Here is an 18,304-nt window from a genome sequence, read left to right as displayed (position 1 = left end):
AGTGTTCACTGGGGTTGAGGTCAGGACTGCTGGCAGGCCATTCCATCTTCTCCACTCCCAAATTCTGGAGGAAGTTTCTGATAAACCCCGCTCTGTGGGAGCAAGCGTTGTCATCTTAGAGGATAGAGTTTGATCCGATACTGAGAAGATCTCATCTGGATATCTCTCTGCACTGAGATTGTCTCCAGTGATGACAAGCCTGGTTTTTCCAGTGAGAGAGATGCCGCCCCACACCATCACACGGCGCACTGCTGTTGGTGCAGCAACCAGCAAAGCGTCCTCCAAATCTTCTGCACATTTTGACCCTGCAATTCAAGGCAGAGTCTGGACTCAACCCAGAACATAACAGGTGCCAATCAGGTGCCTGATTGTCATCACCTGGGGTACCAGAAGCACTAAACAAGAGTTTATGCCAGTAGCATCAGCAAAATAAGCTGTTTGGCATTGGCAGAGAAGATCCTGCAAATTTTTCATGGGCGCAACCCACATACTCAGCTCTGCTGCTCATCCCACAAATGCATGTTCCTTACAATTGTGACACCATCTAAAATGGAAATAAACAGGCTTTTCAAGGGTAAAAGATTTATTGCAAAGCATTGTTACAACAAAGAAATAACCTACCAAACACACCCTACTTTTTTGTGTTAAGATTAGTTGATCTGAATGTAATCTGTACTAGAATTATTGTCTGCCCTTGACTCTGTTTTACCATCAGTCACTTAGTTAGACAACTTTGTGACCAAAAAGGATTATTTGACCTCAACCAAGGTTCATCTTATTGAGCATTCAGAGCTAGAGAAACAACAGGAGGAGAACAGGAACTGACATAATAGAGAAAATATAGCTCTAACAGCAACTTTATTTCTGGAAATGTGCTGTTTGATAAAAAACTAAATGCGCACACAGGGTCTGAAATGAATTTTGTATCCACCATGTCGTGGATGATTGAATTTCTGAAGGTTTTTTTGGTGTCTTCATTGTTAGACAACCAGATTTTAAAAAGTTACAAAATGTGGCTGTCAAAAACTTTACAAGCTGCTGCGTCCATTATTTCTTTCATCATTTAAAAACAAATCTTGTGAGCTTTATCAATGCGTTTCTTAGAAATAAGCCTGTTTATCTGTCAGAAAATATGAGATAATGATATCTCCCCTATCTGCAGTGTAATGGTCTGGATCGCCTGATAACGGGGTGAAAAATTGGTTCAAGATTTAAAAGATAATGATATTCTCCACAGTTTTTGGAGCTGTTTTAATGGCGTTTTGACAGCAGAATAAGGGACACTTTTTGGTATGGAAAGAGAAGAGTTGTTTACGACTTATTTCCCAGTTAAGTCCACCGCCTTAACTTACACTCATGCTAAATTATTTTGGCATCTCGTCCTGATTATGCATGAAGAATATTATTTTCTTCCAGTCCTCACAAAGACAGCATGTTGTCTAAAATTCTCGGGTGTTTCTGCAAACAGTAAAATTGTTTTTCCCCTTACTTCTTATTACATCATGCACATGCACTGATATGAATGAATCTGCTACTCTTTCAGACATATTTGTTGCCTTCTCCTACAGTACTTATCTCTCTTTTTTGCATTTTCTGTCCAAACACAGCAGGAAGACGACATCCTTCATTGAGTATTCAGCGTTCGCCTCAGCCATGTGTTTCCTGTGTGTGTCAAGATAATTTTAATTTGATGACATTTTCTGCTGTTGCGAGCATCTGTTGCAGTCAGAAGACAAATGTCCTTGTTTTATATTTTTATTTTTTTCATACGAGACATGCTGTATTATGTTCCCTCAGGACTACAATGATGAGATCAGACAGGAGCAACTGAGAGAGCTCTCGCTGTTGAACGGCTCCGACGAGTCGAGCAGAGGGAGGAGTGCTCAAGGGAGGAGTGTACGACCAGCAAGCACAATAGCTACGAGGTACGTTCATGGCGAGTGCAGTTGTTTTTATTAAAAGTTGAGTGTTTGTTTGGGGGAGTACAGTAATCGGAGCTTTGTGAAGTTGCAAAACTCTACAGTTTGCTGTCTCTTGGGAGGACTCTTAACTTTGGAACACTTGATCTTTAGAAAAAAACATAATGACAAGTTGTTTTTACTCTGATGCGAGGCTGGTTTCAGAGATTCAGAGGCCGTAAGCAAAGACCAACATGAGGCTCTTCCTTATTAAGCTGAAAGGAAGCATAGCTAGTGAATAAAATAGTCTGGAGCATCTTTTTTAGGTAACAAAGCCAGAGAACTACCCAAATGTGAGAAATAAATACCAAAATACCCAACAGTACTTCATCAGCTCCAAGAAAAGCATCATAAACAACCACATGTAAATATTTTAACATGTCTCTAGGCCAAGTGGAACTTCTAAAAGTTAAAAAAAAAATCACTATTTGTGTGATATCCTTTCTTATTCCATAAACAATAGATTTATATCTATTGCATGTTATTTGAAGACACAGTAATTCACCAGGTCATTGTTTCATAATGTCTGTACTTGTGGTTCTCAATAGTGTGGCAAGGCATGGGGTAAGTTAAAGGGGACATATTATGCAAATATCACTTTTTCAGGTTTTTCTAACAAAAACATGTGCCCCTGGCCTGTCCACAATCCCCTCAAATACCAGAAAAATCCATTCCCTTCCACCCTCTCTTTCTCCACCTTTCAGAAAATGTGTGCTGACACAAGCCGTTCTCAGAGTTTTTCCTCATGATGTCATGTGGAGAGTTAGAAGTCCCCAGGACATGCCCGTGAACTTTGCTGCAGAAAAAAACACTCCAGTATTGGATTTTTGCATGTCTCAAAAACCCCCTCCATTTCATCCCTGCTCAGAACAAGCCGTTTCTGTGTCTGTGGCTCTAAATGTTACTGAGCTGTCTGACTCTGCCCCTGACTCCGCCCCTCTCAGGAAATGGATGTGGCTTAATGGATGTGGTGAAGAGCGCAGAACTTTCCAAAGCAGGGAAGACCAACCAGACCTGGGGGTGGTCCTAACTCCCTACATGACATCATGAGGTGGAAATCTGTGAACGGCTTGTTTCAGCACACATTTTCTAAGGGGGGTTGGGTGTTTCTGATTCTCTGGGAGATTGTGGACAGGCCAGGGGCCCATATTTTTGTTGGAAAAGCCCGGCAAAGTGTGTTTTGCATCATGCGACCATCGACCATGCGACCATCATGTGACCTGTCAACCATTTCTGTGTAGCTTTCTCTGTATGCTTCAGGTCATCGTCTTGATGGAAAATAAATCTTCTCCCAAGCTTTAGTTTTCTTGCAGACTGAATAAGATTGTTCCTGTATTTTGCTGCATTCCTTTTACCCTCTGCCTTTACAAGCCTTCCAGGGTGGCTGCTGAGAAGCATCCCCACAGCATGATGCTGCCACTACAGTGCTTCACAGTAGTGAACTTAAAGACTGAAGGTCATTTGGAGGAGCAGATGGCCTGGCAGTTAGGTTGTGTGTCATGCACCTGTACCAGTCATGACATTCCTCACTCTCATCCCTGTTTCTGACTCTATCCTCTGTCCTCCTCTATAAATAAAGGCATGACTGTTTCTTGAAGCTTCTTGGAACACAAGGCCCCAGGCAATCACCTGCTGTTCCTACTTCTAACTGTAGAACACGTTTGTTCTGAAGTAGATTTAAAATAAGTGTTTTAGTCACTTTTTACTGGTGAAGACATAAATTATGTACCTCTAATTTGCCCTCACAGTTTCACTGCATTAAATCACTGTTCACATAATGGGAAAGACATGAATACATTTTTCATTAAAGGGAGGTGTTAGGACATACACAGTTTGTAGAGACACTGTGTTGGCTTGGCAGCAGTTTCTTGTCACTTCTGACCAGATTTTTTTTTTTTTTTTCCTTACGCATAACCCATATGGGAAGATTAAATAGTATGTCTGTTTTTTACAACTATGATAAAGAGAAGCACAAAAAGTGTGTTTAATCTACAGCTTCAAAAATCATATAGGTATATCAGTTTATATTAGTTTATGCTGATCACTTCCACTGTTCACTCCACTTTTTGTCTTGAGCCTACTTTTCAATCAAACCGGTACTCTACAAGGTCTATGTTTTTGGCATTCTATCAGTTTTCTTTAAAAACAGTATTATGACCTATGAAAAATCAAAACTATCCAAAATTGACTACAGCATTTTATACTGGTATTTTAGTTGCACCTGTGTTAAGGATGCAGCCAGCTTTTTCAATGGGAAAAAAAGTAATTAAAAGTGTATTGTATACAATGAATTTTGCACTTTGTTTGACGTCAAGGCAAGGCATTAAAACGACCATAAAGCAATAATAAATCTAATTTCATATTATCCGGGTTGGCTTTTGTTTTTTGTTGTAGAGGCATCATTATTCATTTCAGTTTGCTTCATATCCAGATTAAAAAAAACACACACAATTGGTTTAATTATTATATATGAAGAAATACATTTCATTAGATGCAAAAACAAAGCTTTTGAGAAAAACACCAGTCAAACAATTGGTTTTATAGTGTCTATTTTTTATTGTTTAATAGTTGAGACATTCCCTGTGGTACAGCAATTACAACCCTCTCTTCAAGCTTTAATTTTTCTGTTAAACAGAAACATCGTCCTTAGTGTGTTAGAGGTGAAATTGTTAATTATGTTTGGATTTTTTATTTTTATGATGAATAAATATACACCTATGTTTTCGCATGTAAACAAAAACAGCACTTAGCTTCGCATTAGCTCCATTAGCCTTCAGCCCGTTAGCACACAAGCTGCTACCATTACTTAGCACCAAACAAATAACTGATCAGTGCTCTGTTAACTAGACACCACTATAAAACTTTACATTACAAATAAAACTTGAGTGTGACCACCAATTGCCCCATATTAGTCCTCATAAACTGATGAACTCAACTGTAACCTTCAGTAAAACAGTAGAGACACTGGTGTGACACTCTAGGATTATGGGTAATAAAGTGCTGTTGCCTGTGATTGTGAATAAACCATGTATTTCTTTTTAAGAAAATTTAAAAAGATTCTTGCTTGTGTCTTCTACATGACCATATATCTTCTTTACTCCAGTTTAAACTGCCTTATGTTGCAAAACAACTGTTAAATTCACTCGCAGCAACAGAACCAGACAGATTGTAGACATTTGGCAGGTTAAGGTGGAATCAGCCAATCAAGGATGTCAGTGTGACGATGTAGGTTTATTTAAAATCAGCCTCAGAATACATTTCATAACTGACATCAGTGATCGAGTTGTGCTAGTTGTGATTGTGTTGTCCTGATAACAGAATTTTACACTTCTGTAATTCCAGTAATTATTTAATCATTTTGATACCTGTTTTGATACTGTACCAACAAAAATAGAGGCTGCAGGCACCCAATATTTTGATTTCCTTATTGCAAACTCCTCCAGACTGTCTATCATATAAAAGCATTGGTGCTATTTAGGCAGAGTGGATGAGTTTGCCTGTAATTTCTGATGGTTTAAATACTTTCCTGATTCAAATGACCCTAATGTTTATAATGTTTATAATCCTCATGGACAAAACAAGTGGACTGAACCTTTAATTTAGTTTTTTAGTTTAATTCAGTCACTCAAATAAGTCAGTCTTGATTAGAATTGTCAACAGCTACATTTTTTTGTGTTCTTAATGAAAAAATATGCATATCTAAATAAGGAAGTCGCAACCCTATGGTCTATTTTCCAAGTAATTGTATTCACTGGGAGATATTTCAATGTTTTATGTGAATTTAATACTACTTTTCAGTCCAGCTTGTACTTAATATTTTGAACATTCTGTCCCTTTCCCATTTTCCTCTTACGTCTCTCTGATAATTCATAAACGTGTTATTTCTATTTATTGTAGCTCAAGGGGATTTTAGGCCAGCTATAAAAAAAAATGTTTTGTTGCAGAGCGTTTGATTGGTTAGCCATGCGTGCAGCTGCTCGTGTGAACACTCGCCTCGCTCAGTCTCATATTTTAGAGCAAATTGTCCGTAATCTACCTGAGCCGTGGTGTTCCCTGAGGAGTGAGCAGGTACGCTTTGCTATGACAGCCTGTCCTAATTCTGGCAGCACATGTAGATGAGCTAAATCCAGCAGCGACATGGGACGGCCCCAATTTAAAGTCACCACCACCACTTCACTACCCAGATTTACTCCTTTTGGCGCAACGATAAGTGATTATTGTAAATCTCCGTGAAAAATATGCACCAGTAATTCCCCTTTGAGTGGCTGTATTTTTGGATCACAATGGGCTGCTACCTTGTGGAGGATGTGCCAGAGGAAGAAAGGGTATCCGAGCCCACCTACATCCTGCTGCTGTTAAAATGTAAAGTTAGCAGACAATAGATGGCTTTGAGAGGCTAAATCCACCCTTCAGTCCCTGCTGTGTTCATTTGGCAGTGCTGCTGGACACTCCCGCATCCATAAAATAAACAAGCCACCTTATATTCCCCTGGCGTACCAACGTCCTCTGGCTTTTTTCTACGAACAGAAATCTGGACAGTGATAAATACACCTGTCTGACTTTGGGCTCGTCTCCTGCCTGGGTGTCTTCAGCAGCTTCAGGCAGATGGAGTTGTGATTTTGCACAAACAAAGGCTAGGCAGCGCTCCATCGTGTTATTGAAATAACCAAGCTTTCATCCCACAGGCATGTTTGCAGAGCTGAGAAAGACACAGAGTGACACTCGTCAGGCCTGTGATCGTTACAAGATCTACCTCAGAGCCAGGGGAGGTTACGCTTATCTAGTGTTTCACCCGAGCGCAGTGTATGACAACCACCAACTGTGACAGCCTGCAAGTATGCAGCGATAAGAGGGATTTAACAGATTTCTCACTGTCTTAACTCCACTTTTTTACTGCGGCTTCTTGACAAATGTTGCGGAGGTAGATTCTTGATGCTTTGTTTGTGTGCTTGTTTGCTTTACCAGGGGCCACAGAGGCACAGGAAGGAGTGCAGCGGCACCTCGGGGGACAGCAGCAGCAGCAGCAGCCACACACAGCAAACTTCCCACAAATGTTTTAACGAGGGAGGTACAAGCTCCCAGAGCCAGAGGGGCAGCAGGGAGTGCTGGATACAGACCCCCACTGTTAGCAGTCACACATGACTCATATGAAGACTACGTAAGTCTAATCCTTTTTGCACACACTAAAAGTGCATTGATTGTATTTTCACTTGAAAAAAAATGGGTATATTTTGCTTTAATCCACTTGCATGTGAAGTAGATGAGTCTTGCTATGCATGGAGAGGTGGGGCATTTAAGGACATGAGTCTGGAAAATTTAGTGCTCTCAGTATGGACAGTTTTGTTGCTAGCGACAGCAATTTGGTTAAGGAAACAATTTTTGCCTGCATCAGGATTACCTTAAATTAGATGAAGAAACAAGTGCAAGCAGGAGAGTATTACAACATGCTTTCATTAAGATAACTTTAAACCCTACTGCTCATGTACTATTTATTTTGGATTTTCCAGGCAGGCCTTGGCCTTGAATCATTCTGGTATAAAACTATAATCACCTTTTTAGATTGTTAAACCAATCACAATGTTTTAAATGTTTCTTTTGTAAAAATGTTTTGGAATTCATCCCTCCGATGCTCAAAGTGAGAAGTTTTAAATCTGTTTTAATGCTGCAGAGGTTATGGATGGGTACTGGCATTTGAATAACTGTTACTGCTGTCATTATATGTAGAGATGCACAATATTGCCGTTCTGGTATCAGTATTGGCAGATATCAAAATTTCTGCTGATATTTACATCCGATATTTTGCCTGTATATTTAGGCAGGTATCGACTGTAAATTATGTCTATATATACTTATAGATTAGAGAAGTTTTAGGCTGAACCAACAGGTGTATGTCAGTCATAGTCTTTTTCCTTATTTATCCTCATTCTTTAAACTTTAAAGTTAAGTTTTTTAAGGATTAAAGTTTATTTCCTTGGTCATCCTCAAACCTTAAAGTGTGTCCAAAAGGACTGAAATTTCTTGTCCAAAAACCATATTTCAATATCTGTAATGATATCAGCTAAAATTAATCTGTAGATATCGGCCTGTTGGAGACTGGCAAAAATCCAATACCGTGCATCTCTAATTATACGAGTAAATTTTCTCCATTTGTGCACCTGTTTTAGCTTACAATGGTTTAGTGGTTTTCACATTTTTTCACTCAAGTCACACCCAAGATCAAGCCAAAATCTCAAGCCACACCACGTTCATATCCATGAAAAATAGTCTCTTCGACACGTGTCACAGTATCTTCAGTTGTTGCTTAGTTTTAGTGATTGTTTATGGTTCTACAAACTCCCCTTGCACTCCTAAACCCCTCTCAAGGCACACCTGTGTGTCTAACACCAGGAAACTACCATTTTGAGCAGTTTTTAGCAGCAAGTTGCATGCTCTTCCTCAGACTTTTACCCTTTCTTTGATCCAGCACCCACTAATAAGCACTTCACTGATGTGTGTCTTACTTTGTTTTTCTACATCAGTTTGCCTTGTCATTTCTTTACACTTACAGACTAATTTATTTAAATTTTTCTTTATATATTTAAATTTTTTATTTATTTTTGTATTTCTGTATTTTTTTCTTTATTATTACTTTTAAGTCCACATATAATTATTTGTGTATTTATTTATTTCGGCATTCGTACATTTCCTTGCTCTTTAAATTGTGCATGCTGTATTCAGAAAAGTACATATGTATACTAGCTAGGCGTAATGATGTGAGGCGGGATTGGCTACATCGATGTGATCATGGCACTGAGACACTGAGAGGATACAGAGATCGATTGCTTCTGCCTGGAGATCGATTGCTTCTGCCTGGAGATCGATTGCTTCTGCCTGGATTTGAGATTTAACCAATCACGCTTTGATGTGAAGTGAGGACAACCAACCTAATTTACATATTTCCTTTACTCAAACCCAGCATGAACACAGAAATACAGAAATAAATGTGGAGATAAAGAAATTGGTAAATGTATTCATGTGGAAAAGAAAAATATTACAGAAAAGAATAAATAAATAAAAGTGGGAAAAAAATGCAAAAGCACATAAATAAATAATTAAATGTGTCCATAAATATAAAAATAAATACATATATATAGCATTTTTTGTGCATGTATTTGTGCCTTTATTTTTTCCATTTATTTATTTATCGTTAGTTTTGTCATTTTTTTTTGATCAGGTGGACATGTCCTGAGTCGAGATTCATCAAAAATGGTTATTTGTCCAAATAGTCCTCAAGTGTTTCAATGGATTGAAACTTTATTAATCCAGAGGGAAATTCGCCAAACAATTCCTGGCAGCGCTGCTCTTCCAACCCACACCCCTAAAGAGACAGGATACGCAGCGTCTCAGTCCACTCTGCCATGCCACCTGGCCGTTTGGAGTCTGGATGATTATTTCAGCTCTTTCTGTTTTTTTTTTTTTCAGAGCCTCCCCGACATAAACTAATACATTTTAAACATGTTTGATATTTATGAGTCTAGGTTGGAGTGCATCAGACAGAATATTCACAACAGCTAATGAGAGCGAGCAGACAAGGTAGCATCACCAACCGTAACTTCACCTTTATCTCAGCAGGGATTTCTTTTTCTTGTCTTTGTTTTTTTTTTCTGCAACTCTAACACATGCCAGGATCACCAGCTGATGATTTTGATCATCCTCCATGTTTGTTTCTTTTTCCTTCTGAAGTCACGTTTGAACCGGTGATTTTCTGTGAGATCTAGTGTGTGGAAAATCTTCACTGTGATCTCGTTACTACAAGCTGCAGGTGTGAGTCTCACAGCCTGGCTGAGTCATCTACGTAGTGTATGCACTCAGGATTATGAGACCCAAAATTGTTTGAAATGGTCTGTCCATCATCATAGGTAGACCAGCATTGTTGTTCCAAGTTAGGGTAACGAGATAAACAGGCTGAGATATCAAGAAAATAACTATACTGTTATAACATTTCCATTAAGACCTGTGTAAAGTAACATATATGGTTGTAAGTCTGTTTAGGGCCTCCATACATCATGAGACCCTCTGTTGTAGGCAAATGTGCAGATTTGCAGATAAATATTGCATTGAACTACATGTCATTACTCTTGGTCCTTAGAAATAAAGAAACACATGCACGCACCATGTCAGTCTAAGTTTCTATGCCGTCTATAAACAGGAGCAGTTTGTCTCAAGATGTCTCGTTAGTTTACTCGTCACAATGTCATTTTTGACAGTTTTGCCCCACAGATGAGGCATTCTGTTCAGAGCCAAACGCCAAGAATATTTCCTCATGCAGCCAGATTTGAGTTTTCTCAGTTGGCTCAGGTTTGGTCATCTTAGTCTGTGTTGGGATGTATCAGCTTTGAGCTCTATTTACTGTGACAAATCTTTCCATCACCAGCTGTGACAGTTGCTATTTCTGACTGCTCTGTGCCTGGAATTCTAATCGCATATTTAACAGTATTTCTAACATGGTGTTGGTGTAGTTTTTCTCTTCTTTCTCATACTTTAAAGTTTGAAAAATGCATTTGTACACTGCAGTTTAAGTTTGAATTTAATGTGATGTCAGTTCTTAATGTGCTGAAACATTCAGAGAGCACTTCTGGCCTGACCTCAAAGCACCTCCTCATCTCACTGTTTAAGTGAGTCTGAAATCAAAGCAAGGGCCATAAAAGCATGGACAGTCATGTGCATACGTTTTAGGCATGGAGGACACACACAGCCCAGGGCTGGACAGGGGGACGAGCTTGACACATGTCGACACGTGTGTCGCACAGCAACCAAGGTCAAGCTTGACGGCATTGCTTTTGTCTGGGCCTTTTCACCCCTGGTTATACAGTATGCCTGGAGACTTCTGGCTGTTTAACCATCCCAGAAGCCACTCGACTTCTCCTTAAGTGAACCCCATTTTCTCTTGTTAATTCTTCTTTATTGGAGCAAAATTAACATAGTAATGTATTCATCAAGACTTAAAATAAGTCGTTGAAATGATGACATAATCAATCTGTTTTGATAGGTTATTTATCAGCTAAGAATTAGACCGATTTCCCCCTTCGATTTTATTTAAGTTGGACTTCTTCTGCACCTTGCAGCTGTGATGCTGGCAGTTATACAGGTATAGATATTTAGAGATTATATCCATGTATTTTTCGGTCTCTGTGGAGTGTTCTCACTTCTAAATCCCCATGGCAAAGGCAACAAAAAAGTAATCTGGGCTTACTAATTCATTGCTTTGTAACATTTAACCCCACCACTGCTACAGAATATGGAATGGTTCATTTAAGATGTATAGTCACAGTTGTCTGTGTGTCTGTTGTGATGGTAAGATGTGCTCTTATTTGGCTTTGGCATTATGATCTGTACTGCCTGAAGCAGCAGCAGCTCAGTGACGTTGTTCAAATACTTAAAGCCCATTTTAAGGTGAACTAAATATGAATTATGCTATGAAATGTCAAATCAGTGACACAGAGGGGTTATCCTTTTCTGGATGGGCTGCTTCAAAAAATTGGGGGTTAATTTGAGTGCAGCCACTTCTCCAGAAACCACTACACCACTGATTGCAATCACTTTTTATTTCACATTTTCTGCTCACTTGTGTCTTTAGCAAACCATTGCTCCCCCGGCTGTCTGGGCCTACCTCTGCTAGTCATGTACAGAGCTCCAAAGCGATGATATTTTGCTGTATGAACTTGTTTTGAAAGGGATGGACCAGGGAGTTTTGACCCTAGCTTTTTGCTTCCTGTATTACTAATCCTTTAAGTGATAGACTGTAGGAAATTTTAGGCCAAACCTGAGTGACACTGGTTACAAAAAGGGGCTTTTGAGTGCAACCTGTGGCATTCACCAGACTGAAAGTGTTCTCTCTAACATTAGATCACCTAGCCCATGCCTGCAAACTTGGAGAGCTATGTCAGGAATGGAACATCACAACACTTCTTCAGGAATGCCTGCAGTCTGCATCACTCCCCATCCAGAGTTCCCTGCCTTACTGAACGCTGGTGTTTTATAGAACTTCTTCAACTTTAAGAGGATAAATTGGAGTAAATGACCACAACCAGAATGGAAATTTGTCATCCAAATAAGGTTATTGCTTTTGCTTTATTCTTCTAATGGCTAATAATTAGAAAAGCTACAGTCGGTACAATTTATTTACTTCATGAATACAATGTGTCAGCTGTTGAGAAGGAAAAAAGAGCTGAAATAGCTAGTCTTAGTTAAGTTACTTGTTGTTTCCTCCGACGAAGCCTGCATACCCAAACAGCTAAGCAGATACGTTGAAGCAGAAGAGCACTTAGCTGGAAACCGAAGCTCACTTTGTGAAAGAGTGCAAAAAACTGACACTTTTTGATATGGCATACAATTTAGCGAACATTATTTTTTAGCCCAGACAGAACATTCATCCAATCACCTATTTTTTCCAAAGGCTCTGCCCTTTCCCAAATGCTGTCTGTGGGAGGTTTACCAGATGGATCCATCTGGTGTGTCAGGTTAGTTCTAACCTGCAAGGATGACAGAACAATCGCAGATTTAGCACTACTTATAATTAGCCACACTCAGCAAACTAAACCCAGCAGACAATTTGAAATAAATCGTGCTTAGTTTGAACCATTATCTTACCTTAAGACTCATAAGTTTATCTGATTATAAATTTGCAATTAACTGACCTATTAGTTGTCTAAAAACATCATAACTTTTGAATGCTTCTTGTCCCCTATTGACTTTTTGTGCAACCTCAAGGGTTGGTTGCACAAACCTGAAGTCCTCAGACATTGAATGCCTTATCTTTTCCTGCTCATTTGCAGGATTCTGCCTTATACTGTCACATACATGAAACAGATCTTTTTCCACCAGCTTTCTGGGGACCATAGAGGACACTCTATGGGGGGGCCCATAGAGAGCCACAGAAACATGATCCATTGTAAAGTCAAGCTATCATAACCGCATAACCTTAATCATGACATTTGTCTTATTATTTATTATTCTTATCAATAAAAACACAACTTTTTTAGATGATGACAGTCCAGGGATGTACATGGTCTCTCTGCTGTGCTGAAGCACACTGCACAGGTTACTAATATCCAACAGCTGCAACACACCTCGATATGCACTGGGGTGCGAGGGCTCATTCAGTGCTGCTCGCATCCCCAGTTTGTCCTTGCTTCAGAAAAATGTCCATCCACCCATCCATTTTCTATACCCCTTATCCCGTTCGGAGTTGCGGGGGTGCTGGAGCCTATCCCAGCTGTCATTGGGTGAGAGGCGGGGTACACCCTGGACTGGTTGCCAGTAAGGCTGCACAATATTAGAAAAACATGCGATATGCGATAATGTTGTTGAATATTGTGATGACGATATGACTTGCGATAAAAAAACAAATACTTAAGTATACAGTGTTAATGTATTTCTGCTTTGTATTTGCTGCTAACATAAACCCCAGACAGTGAGTAGCTTATACAGACACTGGGGAAAAAAGATAAGCATTATTTCAAATCAAACAACATGGTTTTGTTGAAAAAATTCCACCTGGCTACAGCTGCTATGTTAACAATTAACCAACTAAGTTGCATGACTATACAGTTTTTGGTCACTTTAGCAGAACATCTTAATGCCCCCCTTAAAACATTTTCTGCTTCTTCAAACAAAATTGTCCCTTACCAGCTGGATTGTTGAAATAAATAAATAAAAATCTGAAAATAAGTTTAATAATTTCAACTCACTTGACTTAACGTTAGTAGTTTTGCTTTTGCTAACGCTAGATTTTTGGAACTCTTCGTATAACTCTTTGTGGTTGTGTTGAAGGTGGCTATGGAGATTCGTGTTTCCTCTGGTGGCTGCAACAAGCTTTCAGCATGACTTGCATAGTACCTGTGTAACACGTCACCTCTCTTGTATCCAAAGTATTTCCAAATAAGAGACGTGCTGTTCTTTTTAGCCACAAGTTCTTCTTCGTCGCTCAAATTTTCTGTGCCTGTCTCTCTCCCCTCAGCCATTTTGACGCCAACTATGCTCCATCTCAGTGCACCTTACCGTCTCAGCTGCTAGCATACATATGGGCATAGGGGGCGGGCATATAGGGCTCCATCTGATTGGCCAAATACATTGTCAAGCAGAGGGCAAATGCATGGCACATGGAGTACAATTTATCGCAGTTCAAGCAGTCTTTTGCAATATGTATATCGCGCATGTTGATATCACGATGATGGTAAATTTTAGATATAATGTGCAGCACTATTCGCCAGTCAAACGCAGGGCTGATATGTAGAGACAGACAACCAGGCACGCTCACATCACACCTATGGCCAGTTTTTTTTTTTAAGGTTACCAATTAACCTAACAAGCATGTTTTTGGTGGTGGGAGGAAGCCGGAGTACCTGGAGAGAACCCACGCGAGCATGGAGAGAACATGCAAACTCAGCACAGAAAGGCGAACCAGGGACCTACTTGCTGTAAGGCAACAGCGCTAACTCCTACGCTGCCGTGCCGCCCCTCAGTAAAATGTATCCTGTCTTAACATGCAAAACCCTGTAAACCCCTTTTCTTTAGCCAGAAAAAGTCTTGGTTTTTGTCATGTTAACAGCAGGGATACAGCTGAACCAGACCATATGGTTAGTAACAACAGACTACATAGCTACGCCAAGACTTTAAAGTCAGGTTTATATTGTACATCTGCAACTATAACTTGTTAACATACTTTTTGACTCCAAAAAGATGACTTGTTTGCTGCACCTCTGTGACATTCATATTGAAGGATATGATTTACACCGCTTTCCACATTATAATGTAAATAACATTTTGAAATATATATATTATTGAAATAGCATTTGATTTCAATAAATATGACCTAATGCTGCAAATTCAATGAATGACCATTTTCAGTTCTTTACAACCTATAAAATCTTTTAAAACTCTGTTTTGCATAATAATGTGAAACAGTGCATTTTGAGGATTTTATTTTTAAAAAAATAATGGTTATCATTATGAAGTTTGTTCAAAAACATCTGAATTATGCTCTAACGGCTGATGGCTTGAAAAATATTCTGTCATTTGCATTAATGTTTCAGGAAATAAGAGAAAAATGTCATTTGCATAATAATGTGGAAAGTGGTGTACAGGGGCATAAATATTATGGTCCTAATTCTCTATCTTATATATGGTCTATAGGATGGCTGCACCACTGGAGAGCAAAAGGAAAACACCAGAGTTAGAGAGGTAAAGGCGTTTCCTAGACTGCCGGCTCATGAAATCTTTGTTCATACGACTTGAAAGAATGCAAGAATCCATAAGAATTATTCAAAGCCCTTGTTAAAAGCGCGCCTGTCCTCATATCTCGGAAATTTCTCAAGGTCATTTTGAAAGGACTACCCAAGGTGAGCTCCAAGTTTCATCCAAATGGAAAAAGGCAACACTTTTACCAGTCTATTTCCTCAGAGCCTTCCTGCTAAGCAAAGCCCCCATGTGTGCTGGCAATTGAAGATTGGGCTGTCTGCATGGGGAAATGCACAAGCGCAGTCTCATTACCAAACCAAATTGAGTTCTGATGTGGAGCCTGTGTATTTCTGAGGAGTGAAAAGGCGAGGCATTTCTTCTCTTTGTAATTGGAGGTTGGAAAGAGGGGTGGGAGCGTAGAGACTAGGGGATTATGGAGAGATGAGTTTGTCCTGAACATTTTCTTCTCTCATATCTCACTTTGCTATTTTTTCCTGCTACATTACACTATTTTCTTTAAGCATGTTTGCAGGATAGAGCAAAGACCTATTTAAGCTACACAAAGGTCCAGGTTGTTTGTCTTTTCAATCGCAGCGTGTACAAGATGCTGCACCACATGCTGTTACTCTCCAGTATGTATTCTGCATGGTTTAATTTACTGAAACATAATAATAGATCAGCAGTGGCAGCAGATGCGTCTTTGTAGCTTCCTCCTGTTTTTGTCTTTGCACTCGTGTATGGGTATCGTGTAGACGGTTGAGTGATGGACGCTGTCAAACTGTCAGTCTGTCTCATAAAAGTGATACGGCGAGAATGTCCATAATTGTGTCTAATCGAGGGGGGTATTGATTTAAAACTTCAATAGAAAGCACAAGGCAGCTGGTGGTGATCATGTATCATTGTTTGCTTTATAATTTATGAAGATTTCCTCTTTATCTCACCCTGCAATATCCTCTACACAAGCATTTGTCTTTGCTTGTTTTCTTTGTTTCCCCCAGATCATTTTCCTCTGTGAATTTTACCAATAAGGAAACCTGCAATCATTCAGTTTTCTGACACTTTCTAAAACCATCAAATCAGCACAGGAAAAAGGAAACAGAGCAAATTAGCACTCTAACTTTTACTGAAGGATTTTATTGACTGAGGTTTCCAGTTTTTAATAAGGATGTTAAAGGGTAATTCTGCTTATATTTGGTATTTGTTCCTGTCTAAAGAATTCCTATTCAAAAATCAAAACAAAAGCCTGAGATATACTTGCTTTTTAATATTGTCTTTGCCATAAATAGAGTTCGGCAGTGACTGCCTGCCTTTTTGCAGCCCTGGTTGTGGAAGTAAATTTCCCACTTCAAATCTTTCATCAACATTTAAGAAAATCCTTGAATAAATCTTTTTACTCCTGGAACCCAAGGCAACCAGCTAACCAAATCTCTGTGACTATAATGTTTGATTTGGTGCAAAAACTGGACGGAAACTGTAGAAGAGGACGAATGCACAAGACAATGTGTATAGCTTTTTTCAGGCAATGAAGGAACTACACATCCCATAATGCACTGTGAATCTCTTAATTCAGTGATTCAGGGTTTCCCATCAGTTACATAGACATCCTAGTCCATTTTGTCCTGCCAACATTGCATTTTCATGAAGCCGATGGTTGGTCTGCTAGCAGTGACCCTGTATATGCACAGAGGAGAGGCTTCTGTTTAGCCACTCTGCCATAAAGCCCAGATCACTGGAGGGTTGCAGTGATGGTTGCCTTTCTAGAACTTTGTCCCATCTCCACACAGGATCTCTGGAGCTCAGTCAGAGTGGCCATCTGGTTCTTGGTCATCTCTCTTACTAAGGCCCTGCTACCCCGGTGGCTCCATTTTGCAAGGCAACTAGCTCTTGGGAGAGTCCTGGTTGTGCCAAATTTCTTCTGCCAGTCAGCACATAGTTTATTTTATGGAGCTGACGGTTCCTTTGGAGGATTCTGTTGAGGAAGCCTATGAAAGGAAGCAGCTGAGATTTGCAGATTTAGGAGCAGAAGCTGAACAGCAAGGATGGAAAGTTAGGACTCGCCCAGTAGAAGTGGGATGTAGAGGGTTTGTAGCAAGGTCAGCTGTTTCATGACTTAAAGAGCTGGGAGTGCAGGGACAGAATTTGCAAAGGACAGTTAAGGAGATGCCAGATGACGCAGCTCAGGCCAGTCCGTGGATTTGGATGAGGAGGAGTAATGCCAGCTGGGGCAAAAATGAAGGTTGACGAAACCCCTTAACTTCTCTATCCGTTAGTTTCGCTTAACCTGCTCTCTTCTCTCTCTTGCCTCATGAAAATGAAATCCTCTTTATAGGGCACAAGTATCTTGTGTTTTATTCAGAAATGATAGAGAATTATGGAGACCACTGTGCTCTTAGGGATCTGCAGTGCAATAGATTTTTTGTAATCTTCCCTAGATCTGTGCCTTGCAACAATTCTATCTCTGAGCTCTGCAGGCAGTTCCTGTTTTGTGCTCTGCTATGCATTGTCAGCTGTGAGTCCTTTTATAAAGAGGTATGTACCTTTCCAAATCATGTCCAGTCAGTTCAATTTAACACAGGTGGACTCCAGTCAAGGTGTAGAAACATCTCAGCAAAGACTGAGAATAATGGGAGGCAGTTGAGCAAAATTTTAAAGGGGACATATTTTACCCCTTTAAGACAAGTTTATACTGGTCTCAGAGGTCCCCAAAACATGCCTGGGAAGTTTGTTGCTGAAAAAAAACTCCAGTGTTGTTTTTTTGCATGTCTTAAAACACATCTGTTTCAGCCCTTCTTAGAATGAGCTGTTTCTGTGTCTATGGCTTTAAATGTTATGCGCTGTCTGACTCTACCCCTCTCAGGAAATGGTTATCCTGATCCTCCTTTTAGCTGGCAGCTGAGAGGAGGATCAGGAGAGGAGGGCGGAACTTTCATTCAAGCGGAGAGGGCCAACTGAACTTGGGGGCGGGGCTAACTCCCCACATGACAGAAAGGCCTGAAAAAAAAGTGTATTTTGCATAATTTATCCCCTTTAAAGATTGTTACAAAGAGTCTGATATGATAGTTTTTATTTTAAATAAATTCGCAAAAAAAATCTGAAGTTCTGTTTTCACTTTGTCATGATGAGGTAAT

The 18,304-nt window shown here is 39.7% G+C and overlaps 1 protein-coding gene and 1 long non-coding RNA gene across 2 annotated transcripts in view; one reads left to right on the top strand and one right to left on the bottom strand.

Annotated features, from left to right (window-relative positions):
- Nucleotides 1–18,304, bottom strand: part of LOC121511350 — a 119,337-nt gene that overhangs the window by 18,170 nt on the left and 82,863 nt on the right. The window lies entirely within an intron of this gene.
- The window catches only part of khdrbs2 (KH domain containing, RNA binding, signal transduction associated 2), a 194,470-nt gene that overhangs the window by 138,852 nt on the left and 37,314 nt on the right, over nt 1–18,304 (top strand). Inside the window, exons 5-6 of the mRNA XM_041789997.1 lie at nt 1,798–1,925; nt 6,924–7,116. Coding sequence (XP_041645931.1) covers nt 1,798–1,925; nt 6,924–7,116 — 321 coding nt within the window. The remainder of the gene's footprint in view (nt 1–1,797; nt 1,926–6,923; nt 7,117–18,304) is intronic.

This window comes from Cheilinus undulatus, linkage group 6 (assembly GCF_018320785.1).
Source record: "Cheilinus undulatus linkage group 6, ASM1832078v1, whole genome shotgun sequence".
In the NCBI taxonomy this organism is placed as follows: Eukaryota; Metazoa; Chordata; class Actinopteri; order Labriformes; family Labridae; genus Cheilinus; species Cheilinus undulatus.
Note: the sequence above shows the minus strand (reverse complement) of the source record. Positions and strands in the feature narration are given on the sequence as shown.